This window comes from Heptranchias perlo, chromosome 31, assembly GCF_035084215.1.
Source record: "Heptranchias perlo isolate sHepPer1 chromosome 31, sHepPer1.hap1, whole genome shotgun sequence".
Lineage (NCBI taxonomy): Eukaryota > Metazoa > Chordata > Chondrichthyes > Hexanchiformes > Hexanchidae > Heptranchias > Heptranchias perlo.
The window spans coordinates 25,640,819-25,659,111 of record NC_090355.1 but is presented as its reverse complement, the minus strand read 5'-3'; the positions used below and the strand labels follow the sequence as shown (position 1 = coordinate 25,659,111).

Here is an 18,293-nt window from a genome sequence, read left to right as displayed (position 1 = left end):
GTCCTTGTATCTCAGAATATCACCTCACTTACCATGTGCAAGGCCACAGCAGATTGAATAACTTAATTTGTTTAAAGTCATGATTAATAAGCTGCTCTCAAAATGGTCCCGCTGTGGGAAAATGCTAACAGTAAACATGCTGGTGTTTTCTTTCAGTTAAAAAAGCCATAATTAGGCTGCATTTGTAACATTCAATTCTTTTAAGAAATATTTTTATTATGTCTGAACATCTGGCAGCAGTTCAGTTACTCGTTCCTCTTTTTTAAAAGATGTTTGAAGTTAATAGCAGGATTTCTGTGTTGAAAATCACAATTATAATACGATTACCATTAATCCAGAACTAAGACATGTTTCACTATTCTATACATCTCCAACTATACTTCGCTCCAGTCAATGATGTGACGGAAAACATCTGTGTGAGTACAAAACAGGTTTCCCCATTTTATAGCTTCATAAACCTTTTCATTCACATTTGTGACCAGAGGAAATATCCCACTTATCTTTACAATATTCAGCAACGAAAATTTGCAGATATTTTGGTTACATTTACACACATATTTTCGTGTAGATATTTTTAAAGCCTGAAAGACTCAGTATTGAAGGCTGGACTATTCCATGACTTGCTTTTTTAGTTTGGAGGCAACGAATTTTGGAAGGGGGAAGAAGTTAATGTAAGTATTATGCACATTAGTGAAGGAACAGTGTTTCATTACTATGCTTTTGGATTCTGTTTCTTTCAAGTAAGTGACAGGGTCATTCACTGCATTGAACAGTATAAAGGCAATTCCCAACTTAGTTGTAGCCCTGCCTCTGAAGAGCAGCAAAGTGACCTTTGGGTGTTGCTGTGGCTGGTTGTTTTTTAACAAGCCATGTTGTTCATTTACACACCACTAAAGGAAGCAATGGTAACGGAGACTGAACTCTATACACTTTTTTAAACAAAGTGAGTAAATCATTCTTCTGGCACAGCTTCTTCTATCCATTTCAAGTATAATGGGTTGCCTTGGTCAACTGGGAGGCTTATGACTTCAGGAATTTCAAAAGGATGGACTAATCTGGGGGAAAGAAAGCAAAGGTTTAGAGGATAGATTTTTCTGGCAAAATTCATTTCATTATTTGTGCATTTATTTAAATCCTAGTAACATCCCTGGTATAACCCTGAACAAATAAATAAAATAAAATTATAAAGAATCATTAATCATCTTTGTCTCAATTTTTACCCTTTTGATCTCATTCCTGTCAGCTGAAAGGGACAGTCGAAAAGGGGGTATTGGTTTGTGTCCTGGAGTTCTCTGTAACTGCTAGAGATGTCAATCCGTGATTCAGGTGGCCAATCTATGGTTTCCCTACACCCAAGATGGAATCATTTGCTTCCATATAGTGTTCCATTTGCAGCCTGGTTGAGCTGAGTAACTCCTGTGACTGAGGCAGCTGAGTGAGAGCTCCAATAACCCAAGGACTGCAGCTCACAACATTGTTAACAATATAATACTGAAGTGCTTATGCCACTGTTGTGTTCCTACGGAGGATCCACTTTAGTAAATGGATGTATGGAGATCTCATTAATAGTTCATGAAATGCTGTAGAATGGATTCATGAAGCACTAATTCATTAATTTATGTACATCAAGGACAAGATGTACAAGTGTTTGGTTTTTTTGAAAACTGATGTCTTTTAGTTGGGAATCAAAGGGTAGTCTTTTCATGTGTGCCTGAATGTAGTTACAATGATTAAACAGTAAAGTTTCACCTCGGTTAGTGTATATTTCTGAAGTGTTAATTAAAACGTGCCCTTCACAGGGACAAAATATTGAAGATTACACCATTATTACTCACTTCAAGGTCCTTAAGTGCCACATGCTTCCAGACCTGTCTCGTGTTAATGAGTTTTAAATTGAGGGAAAGCTGCCCCTGACATCATCATTATCATTATCAGTGGTTCCTAGTGTTTAGATGTTTCCCAGTATTAAAAGAATCTGCAACCAATGATTACATTTGTTGGTCTTTTCCCAGTTTTCAAAATTCAAATTGTGTTGTTGAGATGTTGTTCCTTCTACTTTCCTTATAATGCACATTGAAAAGCAGTGACAAGTTGATGATTTCATTCTCTTTAATTATCTAAATGCCTGTACATCAAGTGTTTGACAACACTCCATCCTGGATGTGTTACACAGGATAAAAGCAATTGATTCTCAGCTAGTCTCCTGGTACAGACTGACCCTCGAGTGAAATTAAAACCTTGATGAATGCAACATCAGTAAAAGGAAAGGACGTGCATTTATACAGTTCCGTTCATGACCTCAGGGAAACGCAGGAGCTAACTTGTGCACATCAAGGCGCCACTAACAACAATAAGATAAATGTCCAGAGAGACTGTTTTATTGATGTTGGTTGAGAGGATAACAGTAATTTGTGATGTTTCATGTGCACGAAAATTGCAGCTTCCAGACTGTATTCCAACGTCTGGATAAACATCTATAACAAAACTTTTTTTCAATTAAATACTGATCGTGTTGAGGTAGACTGATGGAAAGGGGAAAAACAGCAGGATACAGTCACTGGGCAGGAGGAAAATCGTGCCTAATTTCTTTATATGGTCATTTAAATATGTACTATGCCTCGAGACATATATAAAAAAGAGACTGAAGAAAGGGGAGGGAAAGAAATATAATTTTAAAGAGAGGAATGCTTTCCCCTCTCTGCGGAAAAAACAAATTGTTCGCTGTAATTGTGGATTCAAACTTGTGACATAGTTTCCTTCTGAATGACTTTTTGTTCCATCTCTAAATCTAATATCTAATTGAATAAATGACCAAAGAATTATAACAGTGAAAATCTACAAGAATGATTCCTCGTGTTATTAGAGAAAAACATGGACAGGGGTAACAGACCATGTGATATATGATGGTTCATTTGCCAGCAAGACAATGAAGGGTTCGGCAGTGGAAACATAATCAATCAGATTTGATTATTGAAGGTATAAGGGTATGCTGATATTCTGGAGTTCTTTTGTGGGTCACTAAGACATTTTGAGTAGTATTCTCTGTGGACATTAAATTGATTAAAGTTCAAGATAAGATAGGTTGTACATGGCTTGTGGAAGGAAAGGGCTGAATGGTCTTTACACATTCTTTGAGATCTTATGTTCTTAAAGATAAAAAAATCTTAGAAGCTGTAGCTGATGGGTAAACCCAACACCTGACTGCCATCTGTGGTTAATGAATATACTCACCTGATAAACTCTGTCAGTTCATGTATTTTTGAACTTCTTGTTTTTATCACCTACAGAAATGTAGAAAATCATCTATTAACCTTCATAGGCAACTCATTAAGTTCTCTTTTGGATATCCGTCTCCATTATCTGGGATTCTAAAGGGGCTGCCATCAATGCCATTTAATAATTGGCTGCAAGGTCGACCTGGTGCTGCCAGCTTTTGCTTCCCTCTGCTTAAATGGAATTCTCCTCACAAAGTGCTTTCTCTACAGGGGAAGTCTATATTGCACCGCTGCCCTCTGGGGACAATGCTCTAGAGTCCCAAACCGAGCAACTCTTCTTGTGTCCAAATGCAGCCACATCTCTATTTCACCATCCATCAAAGAGGGTTCAGGTGTTTTGTCACTCCATTGTTTGCCTGCAGACTCCATTTCCTACCTCCCCATGCATTTTGCCATCCATTGCCATCCACATATTTTGCCCAAAGGCTGAAAAAGAATTTTATCTTATAATTGGCTGCGTCCCTTTTAATCTTGATGCCCTGCCCCTTTAAAGACTGATGACACACACAATTTCCTTCTCCCTTTTTGGTGAGCTCCCACCTGCAGGCCCAATCCAGGCCTGAAGCTTACCTTACAGAGGTAATGAGGACTGACCCCAGAAGGTCTGCTGGGGTCACCTTTCCCAAATTGGACAAGTGAAAAGCTCCCAGCCGAATGGCCTCCTTCTGTGCTGTAAGATTCATTGATTTTATGGTCTGTTGCAGTCCTATTGCCTGAGCACCAGGATCAAAAGATAGATCCCCCATCACATGAAGCACAGGTGGTACAATGCCTGCCTGCCATTTCAAGACATAAAGCACCAGAGACAAAACTGACTACCAGGGAGAGAAACAAAAAGACAAACACACTATTGTCACTGGCAAGCTGTTGAGCTGTTTGGCTTTTCAGCTAACTAGAAGTGCTTAGTCTAGTACTAACTGTACAAACTGGCAGTAAGTATTATACAGGAAGTGTATTATGTTAGTGTAGGAAATTTAAGTCGTTAAAAAAGGGAATCAGCATTATTTTGGAGAGGGAGGGAATGAAAAGATAAGAAAAGTATTGTTTTCTGTTATGTAAGCTCACAATGTTCTCACTGTGAATTATGTTAGGTTTATTAAACATTTGGCAAGCTACCAGTCAAGTAACTGTTTGACATTGTAATTAATATTATCTCATCCCTTGTTAGTATAGTTTGTGCTACTTTAGAAATGAACTCCGCAGTGTGGTTTGTGTTTAATGTATCTTGCCTGCTATACTGCTTACACATACTGCATTTAACAATGAATACTTTAGTTTCATATTTTTAACAATCCAGACATGCGGCAACTCACCAGCAGTGCTTCAGAAGTTTCTGTTATTTCACTGTCCCAATAGTACCTGAGCATATAATGAGAAACACAGTGGTCAGCTGGGCAAAGACAGGCCTACTTCCAGACAGAGTTATGCTGTAACTCTAGAGTTCCTCCATCTGTTAGTCTTGTGTAGGATGTAAAAACCAGAAGAGGACAAACTTAAAAACTGCACAGATGGTTTCCAAGTGCAGTAGAATTTGGTTGTTCCAGTATTGTAAATGAACAGTCCAATTATAACTGCTACCCCCAATATATTTTACACATAACATATATTGGTGAAATTTAACCTGGACAGTGCAGGGTGTTGCAAACATTTTTAGGGGTTGCACATTTTTCTGTACTCGATCATAGATCGTTATGTAAAATATTAGTTACATACAACTGGATTTTTTTTTCTGAATGCTCACTCCCATGCGGAGCCTTTCCCACTGGGAGTATATATCGGGAAATTGTGAGCATACTCCACATGATTTTTCCAACCATTAACTTTAATCCATAAGATTTCCAAAAGAAGAAGTCCTTGTGCTCTTAAGACCAAGCAGAGAAATGCAGGGGGTGGAGAGACTGAAGGCCTGACTATAGAGAAGGGTTTTAGGAGGCTTTTTGGAAGCAGAAGAGGGAGGTATTGAAGTGAAATGGTTAGAATTTCAGAAGACACTGGCCAAATGCCTTCTTGATCAACCTCTGGTGAAGTGGAAGGATTGGGAAGTAAGCAGTAATCCAGTGTCACAGGAGCACAGGATGCCTCCAGAAGTACACTTTGATAGAGTGGAGTGAGGTTGTGGAGGGATCAGAGGATGAGGATCTTGAAATCAAATCATTGGGGCACAGTGAGTCAGTGCAGCTTGACCAGGATAGTTTGTGGGACTTAATATGGGAGGGGATGCAGGTTATGGAATTTTGAATTTCTTGAAATTTGTGAAGGCCAAAAGACAAGTTGATGATTGCATTGGGGAAGTCATTTCTCAAGGAGATGAATCATTGAATCATAGAATGAGACAGCACAGAAGGAGGCCATTCAGCCCATCTTGCCTGTGCCGGCTCTTTGAAAGAGATACCTAATTGGTCCCACTCCCCTGCTCTTTTCCCACAGCCCTGCAAATTTTTCCTCTGGATTTAGCCTGAGAGGGTAAGTGGGAAGTTTGATGGAGTCGAGGCTAGAGTCATGAAGGTACTGGCTGGAACCAAAAAGATGGCTTTGATTTTGTTGATGTTGAGCTAAAGGAAATTTTGACTCTTCTTGGACTTGATGTTGGAGAAGGTAGTTGGCAAATCTAGCAACAGTTATAGAGTCGATGAAGGAGCAATAAAGTAGAGTTAAATGTCAGCATTCATTTGGAAATGAAGCCTGTGCCTGCAGATGTTGCTGTTGGGTAAATGATGAATAGGAAAAGACTAAAGAGAAAACTCTGGGGTACATCAAAAGTATTGTAGTTACATGAAGAGAAACTATTTTAGGAGATGCAGTGACTGTGTTGGAAAAGATCTGAGTGGAACCATGACAGAGTGATGCCATGGAGGGGTCATGGTGAAGGAGGAGAATGGAGTGGTCAATGGCAGTAAAGGCAGCAGAGAGGAAAAGAAGGAACAATGAGCCACTATCATAGTTACAGTGATGACTTTCACCAGAGTTCTATGGGCAGGGTAGAAACTGGATTGGAGGGACTCCAGCGGGGAGTGATGGGGTAGGCAGGTATGTCAGTGAATGGCTATGGCATGCTCCAGGACTTTGGAATGAAAGAATAAATGAGATATAGAATTGTACTTGCAGAAAGTAGAGAGGTCAAGGTTGGGGTTGGTTTGCATAATTTTTTTCTCCTTTTTGACAAATACAAATTGTACTAAAAATGAAACTCCAACTGAATATCAACATGTGCATTGGGCCTAGAGATGTAGTTGTTCAGAACACAATCCAAAAATTTAGTTTCAAAAATCTCTCCCAGTTCACTACAAGTTATGCTAAAAATAGTCCTATTCTATTACTGCTAAAGTTGTAATATATTCTGCACTTGACAATGCTTTATCATAATTTGATGTACTTATGTAGATTTAATAATCTTTAGGAAGCCAAAATCCTACAGTATATGGATTAATGGCATGTAAAAAGCTTAACAGGACTAATAGCTGCATGAAAGCAAATTTAATGAGAGGGTGATTAAGTCATAGGAGCATGAGCAGGCCATTCGCCCCATTGAATCTGCTGTAGCATTTTGTTAGCCAGCTCTATTTTTTAAATCCCAATTCCCTGTCCTTTCCCCATATTCCTTAATATTCTTGCCTCCTAAGTAACCATCTATCTCCCTTTTTAAACATCTCAATTGGTTCTGCAATTATGGTCCTCCGGGGCAGTTCACATTCTCACAAATCTTTGTGTGGAAATATTTCTTTGCTTTTAAATGGCTTCATTTGAATTTTAAGATGACATCCCTTGTTCAGGAACAAGCCACAGATTTTCATGGATGTGAATTCTTGGGAAGTTTCCTGACAGGCACAGGTTCACTAAACTTTGAAAGAAAGGGTATTTTCTTTAACTTACATGGAAAACATCTTTGGTAAAATATTCACACAAGCAGCTAGCTTCTTCTCCATAATGGTCCTGGGGAGGGGGTCAAAAAAAACAAAGTTCATTATCCAATCAACTGAACCCACTTTTGTGTTTTAAGGTTTATCAATAATTTGATTCTTATACTTCATTTTATTATTTTTGTAATTTTCCTTTCTCATCTTTAAACATGTGTTCCCGAAACCGAATGTGTTCAATCCCTCATGTTGCCCTGGCAACTAGGACAGAGCTAGTGACTTAAAATTCTACTTGCTGTTCTCACACTCGTGACTTAAGCATTACAATAGAAGTTTATCTGGGCTATTTAAAAGCCTGCTCAGCCTGCAGACTCTATACCACCCTGAAACATCAGCCAGTTTCTACTTTCAGTATCTAGTTTGAGCACCTTTGTGTGAAAAGGAGCTAAACACACAGAACATTTTTACATCCCAAACACACAACATTTTTACATCCTGACTCCTACTGAGAGGAAAGAGGTTGCTCAAGGATGATTGATGGAAAGCTCTAGTTGTGATCACTGCACAATCGCTCTGTGCATGAGGTAAATTAATAGTTTCCTTTTTAAGGAGAAGGAGACAGTTCTTGAAATCTAGTAGCAGAGTTCCTTCCTGGGCTGCGCAGTACACAGTGTTCTAATATGGCTGCATCTGTAATTTGCAGCCTTGTAGAGAGGGAAGCCTGCGTGTACCCATATTACCCAAAGGAGTTAATGATCACAGAACCCCTTGAACTCAGAAAGAAAACTGACACACAAGATTTTGGAACTAAGGAATCTGAATGTAATAAAATCAGAAAGTACCAACATGGAGATGGCTCTTGCTGGTATTTTAAAGGAAAACATTGACACACATGACAGAAATGAAATGTCAGAACAAATATGCTGTGGATAGAAGCAAACCCTCCTAATATATTAATACTCTGTAATAACATTTCTCAATATGTCGTGTACAATTTAAGGGGAAAAAATTGAATTTAGCCTCTGCATTTTTTCCTCTTCCCAAGTCATGGGAATGAAAAAAAGTACTGCACATCAAAAATTAACAATGTTTAAACTGATTTTGAAAAAAATAAAGATTTTCATGCTGAAATTGTTGAAACTATATATGGGAACACCGATTGATTAATACTAAACCAACCTCGGATTTCATGCATGTGCTGATGGTTTGCAACCGAAAGAATGGCGGAGTAACATTCATCTCAAATGTACCCATTGCTTTTCCTTTTAAAATAATCTCTACCAGAGTACATTTCCTGATAAGCCTTCAAAATAAAAATAAGAAATCTACAGCCAATCCAATATGAAGCATTTAATAATAACTTAGCAAGAGGCTTATTAAAAGTTTAGTTAAGTCGGTCTCTAATAAGTGCAGGACTACAAACTACAACATTATTTGAAAGCCACGTGAAACATGGGTGTAATTTCAGTAACGCATTCAAAAAAAACAAAGTGATCAGTGAACCAGCTGGGCCTGTAACTGATCGCTTTGGGTCAGTGGAGTCTTAAAGCAATCAAGAAATGTAAAACAAGGGAGTGTCCACTTTCAAAGCAAAGAATTGTTATTCAGCTGTTGGAGTCCATCAGTAACAACTAACTATGGAATCAACAGGTTTTTAAGAAAAATCTTACCCACTATCAGGTCGCTGTTTCCAGTATGTCTTTATACTGCTTATATTGTTGCCAAATTATGGTTTTAATGGACCCACCAAAACTGAACTCGTTTATTAGAAAGATTTATTAGCACCTTTCACAACATCAGGATGCCCAAAGCGTTTTACAGCCGATGAAATACTTTTGAAGTGTAGTCACCATTTTAATGTAGGAAACACGGCAACCAATTTACGCACTGCACAGTCCTACAAACAGCAAGGTGATAATGACCAGATAATCTGACTTTTTTTTAGCGATGTTATTTGAGGGATAAATATTGGCCAGGACACCGGGGAGAACTCCCCTGCTCTTCGTCGAATAGTGCAGTGGGGTCTTATACATTCACCTGAGAGGAGAGGAATGTGAATCTCTGTGATTTGACAGAGACGTTCATTCTTTGAAAATCGGTTTGCTCTCCTGTAAAGTGTGTTGGTCACATGACAAAGGCATACCCATACTGCATCCTGGCTAATGTTCCAGAGATCCCTTATGGCTGCCTGAAATAACCCTGTGTCATAAAGGTTGAGTGCGATCATCACCTTCACAGCCACGTAGAGGGCAGCGCAGACAGGTGACTGTGGCTGCAGATCCTCGGGCACACACTTCTTATATACATCTCCTCACTAAGGTCTTCATATGACTTCTGTTGCCCGTATATTCTGTGTTTAGTTGGGTTTGCTTTAGATCTGATAATTAATTTGATTTTGTTTACGTGTTATCTATATTATTTTCTTCAGTATAATTGATCCTTCATTCTGTTACCAAAATTAACATCCTCAATTTAAGAAAATTAATGTTGTTAAAAGCAGAAAAATGCAAATTTAATCATGGAAATTAAAACTGTAACATAAAAATTCACTAATTACTTAACTCTCAAAAACTCTTCTTGAATCAAGTTCAGGTAAGTTTCCTTTTCTACAATTGGAGTAAGATGAGAACTAGAGTCAATTTTAAAGTTATTTTGGCTGTGTGAAGAATGTGACTGGATTATTAAAGAAATTATAACACCAAAAAAAAGTTGCATAATTAATAAGCCTCAAGTTACAAAAGATAATCTAGGTCAGTTGAGCCATGGCATGATTCACAGGCTTATCTTCAAACCTTTTAAGGCAGGGCACTACTAATGAGATGACTTGCTTCAGCAGTGCTCACTCTGCTGGACTGCTGACAAGTTCTTTTGTCGAGCAATTACAGCGCACAGTGTTGCTGTAAAAAGAAGTCGGAGATTGATGTAGCCACTTCAAGGATGCATCCAGCCTGATGGTTGAAGCCCATAGACTTAATTAGGTTACTCTTTATCACTATCCAGTGATCCTTCTTGGAGACTGCATGTGTTGGGACATCAGGTGAGGACAAAATGGGGCTTAGTTGTCAAAGAGCCTGTCAATATTCACTGTTGAGGCTTACAAGGATGGCCACTTAAGTGTGGTATGGAGGACCATTGGTGCACACGGAATCACTGCCCAACATTAGACTTTCAGGAGAGGGCAACAAAGGAAAGAAAATTTGAACATTTTGTTTTAAATCTATTGAAGCTACAGAAAAAAACAATGCCTTGATTTTAACCTAACCCGCCCGGTGGAAATCAAGCTGGTTTGGGTTGGATGCCGATTTTACACTTCACCGAAGTCAATGGAGAGCAAAATTGGGCGGGGTGTTAAATCGGGTGACCGACCCAATCCCGTTAATTTCCCGCCGGGTGGGATTGGTTATACCTAGCACAAGGGAAGATGGTAGCGATTGTTGGAGACCAATCATCTCAGCCCCAGGACATTGCTGCAGGAATTCTTCAGGGCAGTGTCTTAGGCCCAATCATCTTCAGCTGCTTCATCAATGACCTTCCTTCCATCATAAGGTCAGAAATGGGGATGTTCGCTGATAATTGCACAGTGTTCAGTTCCATTCGCAACCCCTCAGATAATGAAGCAGTCCGTGCCCGCATGCAGCAAGATCTGGACAACATCCAGGCTTGGGCTGATAAGTGGCAAGTAACATTCGCGCCAGACAAGTGCCAGGCAATGACCATCTCCAACAACAGAGAATCCAACCACCTCTCCTTGACATTCAACGGCTTTACCATCACCGAATCCCCCACCATCAATATCCTGGGGGTCACCATTGACCAGAAACTTAACTGAACCAGTCACATAAATACTGTGGCTACAAGAGCAGGTCAGAGGCTGGGTATTCTGTGGCGAATGACTCACCTCCTGACTCCCCAAAGCCTTTCCACTATCTACAAGGCACAGGTTAGGAGTGTGTTGGAATACTCTCCACTTGCCTGGATGAGTGCAGCTCCAACAACACTCAAGAAGCTCGACACCATCCAGGACAAAACAGCCCGCTTGATTGGCACCCCATCCACCACCCTAAACATTCACTCCCTTCACCACCGCCGTACCATGGCTGCAGTGTGCACCATCCACAGGATGCACTGCAGTAATTTGCCAAGGCTTCTTCGACAGCACCTCTCAAACCTGCGACCTCTACCACCTAGAAAGACAAGAGCAGCAGGAACATGGGAACAACACTACTTGCACGATCCCCTCCAAGTCACACAACATCCCAACTTGGAAATATATCGCCGTACCTTCATCGTCGCTGGATCAAAATCCTGGAACTCCCTACCTAACAGCGCTGTGGCAGAACCTTCACCACACGGACTGCAGCCGTTCAAGAAGGCGGCTCACCACCACCTTCTCAAGGGCAATTAGGGATGGGCAATAAATGCCAGCCTCGCCAGCGACGTCCACATCCCATGAACGAATAATAAAAAAAATTGACCCCTGGGCACATTCCCAGAGTTAAAAATATTTCTGTTCTGTTGCAACAATCACTTGAAACACTGTTATGGACCATGTAAATGAGAAATTTCAATCCTACTGCATTCTTCTATGCCATCCAAATCTTGGGAAAGGCTCCTGCTGAATGTAACTAAACCCCTTAAAATCCCTTTCTAGATTAAATGTTTGTAAAAGCATCATTTCCTGTTTAGCTTTCCTTAGCTTATCTGCAGGGAAATGCAAATTAAATAACATAAGCTGCTCCTGTTCCAGGTTTCATAAAAAATACCTCTGAAAGACTACAAAAATGAAGTAATAACTACAATGACTTTTAAAATCATAATTCTGAAATAATTTGTATTTAAGGATGGTTGATGTGGCATTTAATGGAATAGGATTGGGAAACCATGCTTTAACCAGACTTGCACAAATCAGGACTGAAATTATATAAAGGAAAACACACAGGCATTTTGGGTGGTGAAGGACTCCAAACCGAAACATTAATCATTCTTTTCTCTTCACACATCCTGGGAGACTTGTGTATTTCCAGAATTTATTGTTTTTAATCTAATAGTTTTGCTTTGGTGAATAATACTTCTATTGCCCTCAATGTGGATTCACGTAATGAATTGGAACCTTTACATGATTCTAGTAACCAAATGATTTTTTTTATACCTTGCAATGACCTTGCCAACTTGTTCATTGGGACAGCTGATGAAAACTACAGAGTGGGTCCCAGAAATATAGCTTCCTGTTACCGCTGAATGCAAATGTACAGCGATGTTCTTCAGTCCCGGATATATTAGCAAGGCCATAATCATAACCTAAAGACCAAGGAAAGCAGAAAAGCATCAGTTAGTTAATTCTCCAGGCTTTAAGCAGTTACGAGAGTGAGACCGTCGGGTTACCAGACATCTCTGAAGACTTCCAATGTCACCAATGTGGTAAATGACATGCTCAAGCAGTTTAGGTCGAGTCTGTCCAGCATCCACCAGTTTTTTTGTCCCTCCCCCAGAGTTGCTTTTAAACTTACCATCTAGGGAAGCCTCGAGTGTGAATTTCAGCTTATCGGGTCAGATGGTCAATCAGGCAATGGAGGTACCTGTCAACCGGAAATTATATTCTGATTTTGGTAAACTAACTAGTGCCAGAACCAGTGGCATCTTTTACATTAATTAAAGCTTTAAAACAACAGTGCCCTATGATTGTCCCTTAATAAACAGATATTTTTAAAAATGTAACGAGTAAATATTATTCATCCCATTAAGCCTGTCACTTTCCATAACCCTTGCTTCAAACTTTGTCATGGGTTCTGTCCAATGCTTTGAATCGCGAGGAAAGGTTCTACAAAGTTTCTCCCTTTGTTTCCCTGCAAGTAAAACAAGCAAACTCCAGGATATCTATTTAATATTACATGTTATATCATTCATTATTAGTGCAAATGATTTGTGCGATCTTTAGTTGCTGTGTAAAGTACGATTTTCCACCCAAGTTTGCACAAGTCCCAGAGGCAGTGAAATGATCAGTTTCTGAGTGGATCTGAGTGATGAGAAATCAATCGCCACAATGAAACACTTGCCTTACTCAGTAGTTCAGGAACGATCATGTCTTATGCAGCATTTTATAATTTCTATCTATACTCTCTTAGTCCTGTCCTGAGCCAAATATTCATCCAGTCGTGATTAACTTTAAATGTATTAATTGATATTGCACTACCTTAATTTGCTGACTTTGTTCCAATTATTAATGAATCTATGGCAGAAATAAAATTCCTTCTAACCTCAGTTCTCTTGATGCTTATTAATCGTCTCCTTGTGTAGTTCAGGTCTTGCTGTACAAATGAAATAACCTGCTTGTATCTACATTACCTATTGCTCTCAGCATGTCGTGTGCACTCTTCCAGCAGACATCTATTTCTGAGCCTGAGTTACTGATGATTATAAAGCCAGAATTTGGGGATCAAAAGCAGACCTTGTTGTCAATTCATGGGCTGTCCTATTGATCTTGGTTCTGCTGCATAAATATAAGTGTAGTTTTAAGCTGATGTGTGACAGGCACAGCTTTTGTCAGTGATGTAAATATCTTTACTTCCTATTTACATGAATGAAAGCAGATTAGTTGAGTGATGTATGTGGGCCACTGACAGCTTAAATGAATAAACCGATAACATGGAGGTGAAAGTCAACATTAAGCTACGTTGGATTTTCCAATTTACAAATGCTACATGACCCAGTCTTTTATTTCAAATTCTTTTCAAAGAATAAGAACAGGTTATGTATAATATGCTCATAAGGCAGAACAATATTAACATAAACTTCCATCATACGTCAATACCTTTAAACAAAGGTTTCCCACTATTTTCTAAAGAGTTCACTACATAGAAAATGCTCAAGTTGAGTCAGGTAAATAAATAATTCAGTGTACAGAGACTGCCAGGAAAAGTACATCAAGTACTAAGGTAAACATTTAATTTAAGTACTTTTGTACTTTGATCTGCTCGCAGAGGTATCTGAATAAAGCTCCATGACGAGGTCTGATGATACAATTGAAGATGTGTGCATTTTGCGCATCCCCGATTTCCATCACCCCATCATTGGCGGCCGTGCCTTCAGCTGCCTGGCCCGAAGCTCTGGAATTCCCTCCATAAACCTCTCCACTTCTCTACCTCTCTCTCCGCCTTTAAGGCCCTCCTTAAAACTTATCTCTTTGACCACCTGTCCAAATATCTCTTTATGTGGCTCGGTGTCAGATTTTGTTTGCTTCCTGTGAAGCGGCTTCGGACGTTTTACTATGTTAAAAGCGCTATATAAATGAGAGTTGGTGGTGGTGTTGTTAACTTGGAGCACTTTTATTTTACTGCAGTGTACCGACACCTAACACCCAATTCTCGTGCAGTCAACGGCACTCCACAATGTAAACTGCCTGACCCACTGCCTGTTCTGGTGACAGTGAAAAGAAACTTGTTTTTGTGTGTGTGAGTCTTCAGTTCTGTCATCAAAGCCACCTCCTCCAATCGGCCTACAGGAAATTGGCACCAGATTTCAAATTGTAAAAACAGGAGTTTGCCACAGGGCGATGATTTTGAAATTACTCTCTCAGGCCCCAGACTGCAACAAGTTACAATGTAAAAATGCCTTTCAACTATTGCAGAATATATCAAGTCACTCTACTTTTTGTTCTTGCTCTAACTTATTCTTTCACAGGACCTCAAAACTATGGAACCTCTTAACTCCCTTCGACTGCACTTCTGTTCCAACTTTTTAACGTTGCAGTTTGCACTTTGCTACAACACTGAAGTTGGAGTGTAAATGCAGAATCAGATCAGCGATCCGACTCCTCAGCATGCTTAGGAACTGAAACCAAAACCTCAGTAGCTGCAATTTCAGACCTGACATGCATAGTCCTTCCTTCACTATAAATGCAGTCTTGGTGAATTCAGGTTTCTAAGCTCCAATTTCTACCACACAACGCTATTGTAACCTTATGATGTAATTTGATGTTTAAACTCCTCCCGCCAAATGCTGCACTTATTTTCCCGAATTGTTCTTTACTGATAAGTTCTTTATTGATCATCTGCAGCAAGACCTAGACTTGGGCTGATAAGTGGCAAGTAATATTCACGCCACACAAGTGTCAGGCAATGACCATCTCCAACAAGAAAGAACATAACCACCTCCCCTTGACATTCAATGGTATTACCATCACCGAGTCCTCCACCATAAACATTCTGGGGGTCCACCACTGAACAGAATCTGAACTGGAACAGCCACCTAAATGCCGTGGCTACTAGAGCAGGTCAGAGGCTGGGTATTCTGTGGCGAGTGGCTCACCTCCTGACTCACTAAAGCCTCTCTACCACTTGCAAGGTACAAGTCAGGAGTGTGATGGAAAACTCACCACTTGCCTGGATAGGTGTAGCTCCAACAACACTCAAGAAGCTCGACACCATCCAGGATAAGGCAGTCCACTTGATTGGCACCCCATTCACCACCTTAAATACCCACTCCTTCCACCATCAGCATACCGTGGCTGCAGTATACTCTATCTACAAGATGCACTGCAGCAACTCACCAAGGCTTCTTCGGCAGCACCTCCCACCACCTAGATGGACAAGGGCAGCAGGTGCATGGAACACCATCACCTCCAAGTTCCCCTCCAAGTCACACACCATCCTGACTTGGACCTATATCGTCGTTCCTTCATTGTCAATGAGTTCATAGTCCTGGAACTCCCTACCTAACAGCATTGTGGGATCACCTTCACCACACGGACTGCAGCGGTTCAACAAGGTGGCCCACCATCACCATCTTGAGAACAACTAGGAATGAGCAATAAATGCCAGCCTTGCCGGTAACTGCCACATCCCGAGAACGAACTTTTAAAAAGGAGAGTGCCCCAGTCCCTCGAAGCAATGGGCCTGCAGAACAAAAATCAATCACTCCACTGCTACCTTTTTTTTGGCTGGCGCTATGTCTGCCAGCTCTTTCCCTACTATCCAAGTGCTGGTCTTCCTTCTGCCTCTTAATTCTTTAAAGCTTGGATTGGCAATGAGGTTGGAGTCTCTCCAACAAATGAACTCCAGAGCAATTGGCTCTCCCTCTACTTTCTAAATTGTAAACAATTTTACAACACCAAGTTATAGTCCAACAATTTTTATTTGTAATCTACAAGCTTTCGGAGGCTTCCTCCTTCCTCAGGTAAATGTTCAGGAGATTTACCTGAACATTTACCTGAGGAAGGAGGAAGCCTCCGAAAGCTTGTAGATTACAAATAAAATTTGTTGGACTATAACTTGGTGTTGTAAAATTGTTTACAATTGTCAACCCCAGTCCATCACCGGCATCTCCACATCATGTCTACTTTCTAAATGCACCCTCATTCTTCCCCTTAAAATCCCAAGCATGGTGTCACTTTATCCCCAGCTCCCCCTCACCTACCGTGTCTTTTATTTTCTCTTTCCAACCTCGGTGATCTCTTGCACAATGGGGCTTGTCTCTTCAACATGATTTCTCAATTATATATTTTTTCCATTGTTAAAGGACTGTTCCTCTCTTTAAGGCCACTACTAAGTTTTTCTTGCTGTGGACAATTTTAAATCGATTTTATTTTCTTCGGTTTTTTCTCCAGCTAAATTAAGGTAGACATAGCCAAAAATAATAACCGCATATATTTTACTGCCCCGCAAATATCGACAGCTGTAAACTCACCAACAGAAATGTGCCGAACCCTGAGCGCAGGGAGCCTTGTAAACGCTGCATTAGCCAGTCCAAAAAACTCGTTCTCTTTGGTAAAGTCATCGATTCAGCGATCGCTGGTCTTCTGGAAACATGGTTTGGCGACAGAGCGAGGTCGTCAGACAGTCCCTGTCATCAGGGTAAGTCTGCGCCACTTTTAGTCAGTATCTGCTCCCTGATTCCTCTCCTCTCGCTCCCTGTCTCCTCACTCCAGTCTATCTTCTTTCTCCTTCACTTCAGCTCTTACTTCCCTTTCTCCTCGCTACTTGCACCCGCCCTCAAACTCCAAACACCCTGTCCTCCATCGGTTCACTGTTGTGCTGCCTGCATCATGGTTTTGCCCCTCTTGAGTTCCCCTTCGGTGCTCTGCCTCTCTCTTTCCTGACCGTGACCCGCTGGAGATTACCTTTTCTCGCTGCCAATCGCAAGACAACCTCGCTACTCAGCCTTTCATCTGCTCAGTGACTCGCGGTCTGGTTAGTACTGTACTTTCTTTAACTTACTGAGATAGTTGCACGGAACTTTTACAGTACAGACCTATCCAGTTGCAAGTGAGACTCACTCATTCTGGCTTTTCCTATGGAAGAAATAAACATCGCTCCATATTTTACACGGTTTGCAATCTGTCTCATTCCTTTCTTCACAGATATTAATCTCATTCCCAACATTTCCTTGAAGTTGATCGCTCTGACAATAATCAAGCTGGTTAAATGTGTCTTGTAATTTCCAGTGATATGTTAGTAATAAAATCCAGTCACGTAGCAATACCTGAGAGAGCAACAACCTACATTTATATAATCCCTTTAATACAATAAAATGTGCATGGGCACTTCTCAGTGGTGCGAGGAAAACGGATGAGGGGTCAGTGATGGAGGGATTAGGAGGAGTGATCAAAAGCTTGGTCAGAGGTTGGCTTTACTTGAAGGAGGACAGGGAAATGGAGAGCTGTGGGAGTTTAGGGAGGGACATCCAGAGCTTTGGGCTTAGACTGCTGAAAGTACCTCCGCCAATAGTGGGGCAAAGGGAGGGAGTGTGGACCAGAGGTCGGAGTCAGGGGAATGGAGAGTTGTAGGATTGGAGCAGTTGACAGAAATAGGGAGGGGCGAGGCCATGGAAGGATTTAAACACAAGGATCAGAATTTTAAATTTGAAGTATGGGGGGACTTTTTAAAAATTCATTCATGGGATGTGGGCGTCGCTGGCAAGGCCAGCATTTATTGCCCATCCCTAATTGCTCTTGAGAAGGTGGTGGTGAGCCGCCTTCTTGAACCTCTGCAGTCCGTGTGGTGAAGTTTCTCCCACAGTGCTGTTGGGTAGGGAGTTCCAGGATTTTGACCCAGCGACGATGAAGGAACGGAGATATATTTCCAAGTCAGGATGGTGTGTGACTTGGAGGGGAACACGCAGGTGGTGTTGTTCCCATGTGCCTGCTGCCCTTGTCCTTCTAGGTGGTAGA

At 40.7% G+C, this 18,293-nt stretch overlaps 1 protein-coding gene across 1 annotated transcript; it reads right to left on the bottom strand.

Annotated features, from left to right (window-relative positions):
- Positions 1 to 226: 226 nt before the first annotated feature.
- On the bottom strand, positions 227 to 17,282 carry zgc:63972 (protein CutA homolog). The gene is made up of 6 exons (XM_067969494.1): positions 16,811 to 17,282; positions 12,279 to 12,427; positions 7,146 to 7,205; positions 4,589 to 4,634; positions 3,232 to 3,281; positions 227 to 1,055 (listed from the first exon to the last, which is right to left on the bottom strand). The coding sequence occupies exons 1-6, from the start codon at positions 16,898 to 16,900 to the stop codon at positions 953 to 955; spliced, it is 498 nt and encodes a 165-aa protein (XP_067825595.1). The 5' UTR covers positions 16,901 to 17,282; the 3' UTR covers positions 227 to 952.
- Between the last annotated feature and the right edge of the window lie 1,011 nt (positions 17,283 to 18,293).

Coding starts and splice junctions, on each gene's coding strand:
- zgc:63972 (XM_067969494.1), bottom strand. CDS start 16,900: ATGACTTTACCAAAGAGAACGAGTTTTTTGGACTGGCTAATGCAGCGT. Junction 12,428..16,810: donor GGTTCGGCACATTTCTGTTG/GTGAGTTTACAG, acceptor CTTGGTCTTTAG/GTTATGATTATGGCCTTGCT. Junction 4,635..7,145: donor TTACCAAAGATGTTTTCCAT/GTAAGTTAAAGA, acceptor TTATATGCTCAG/GTACTATTGGGACAGTGAAA.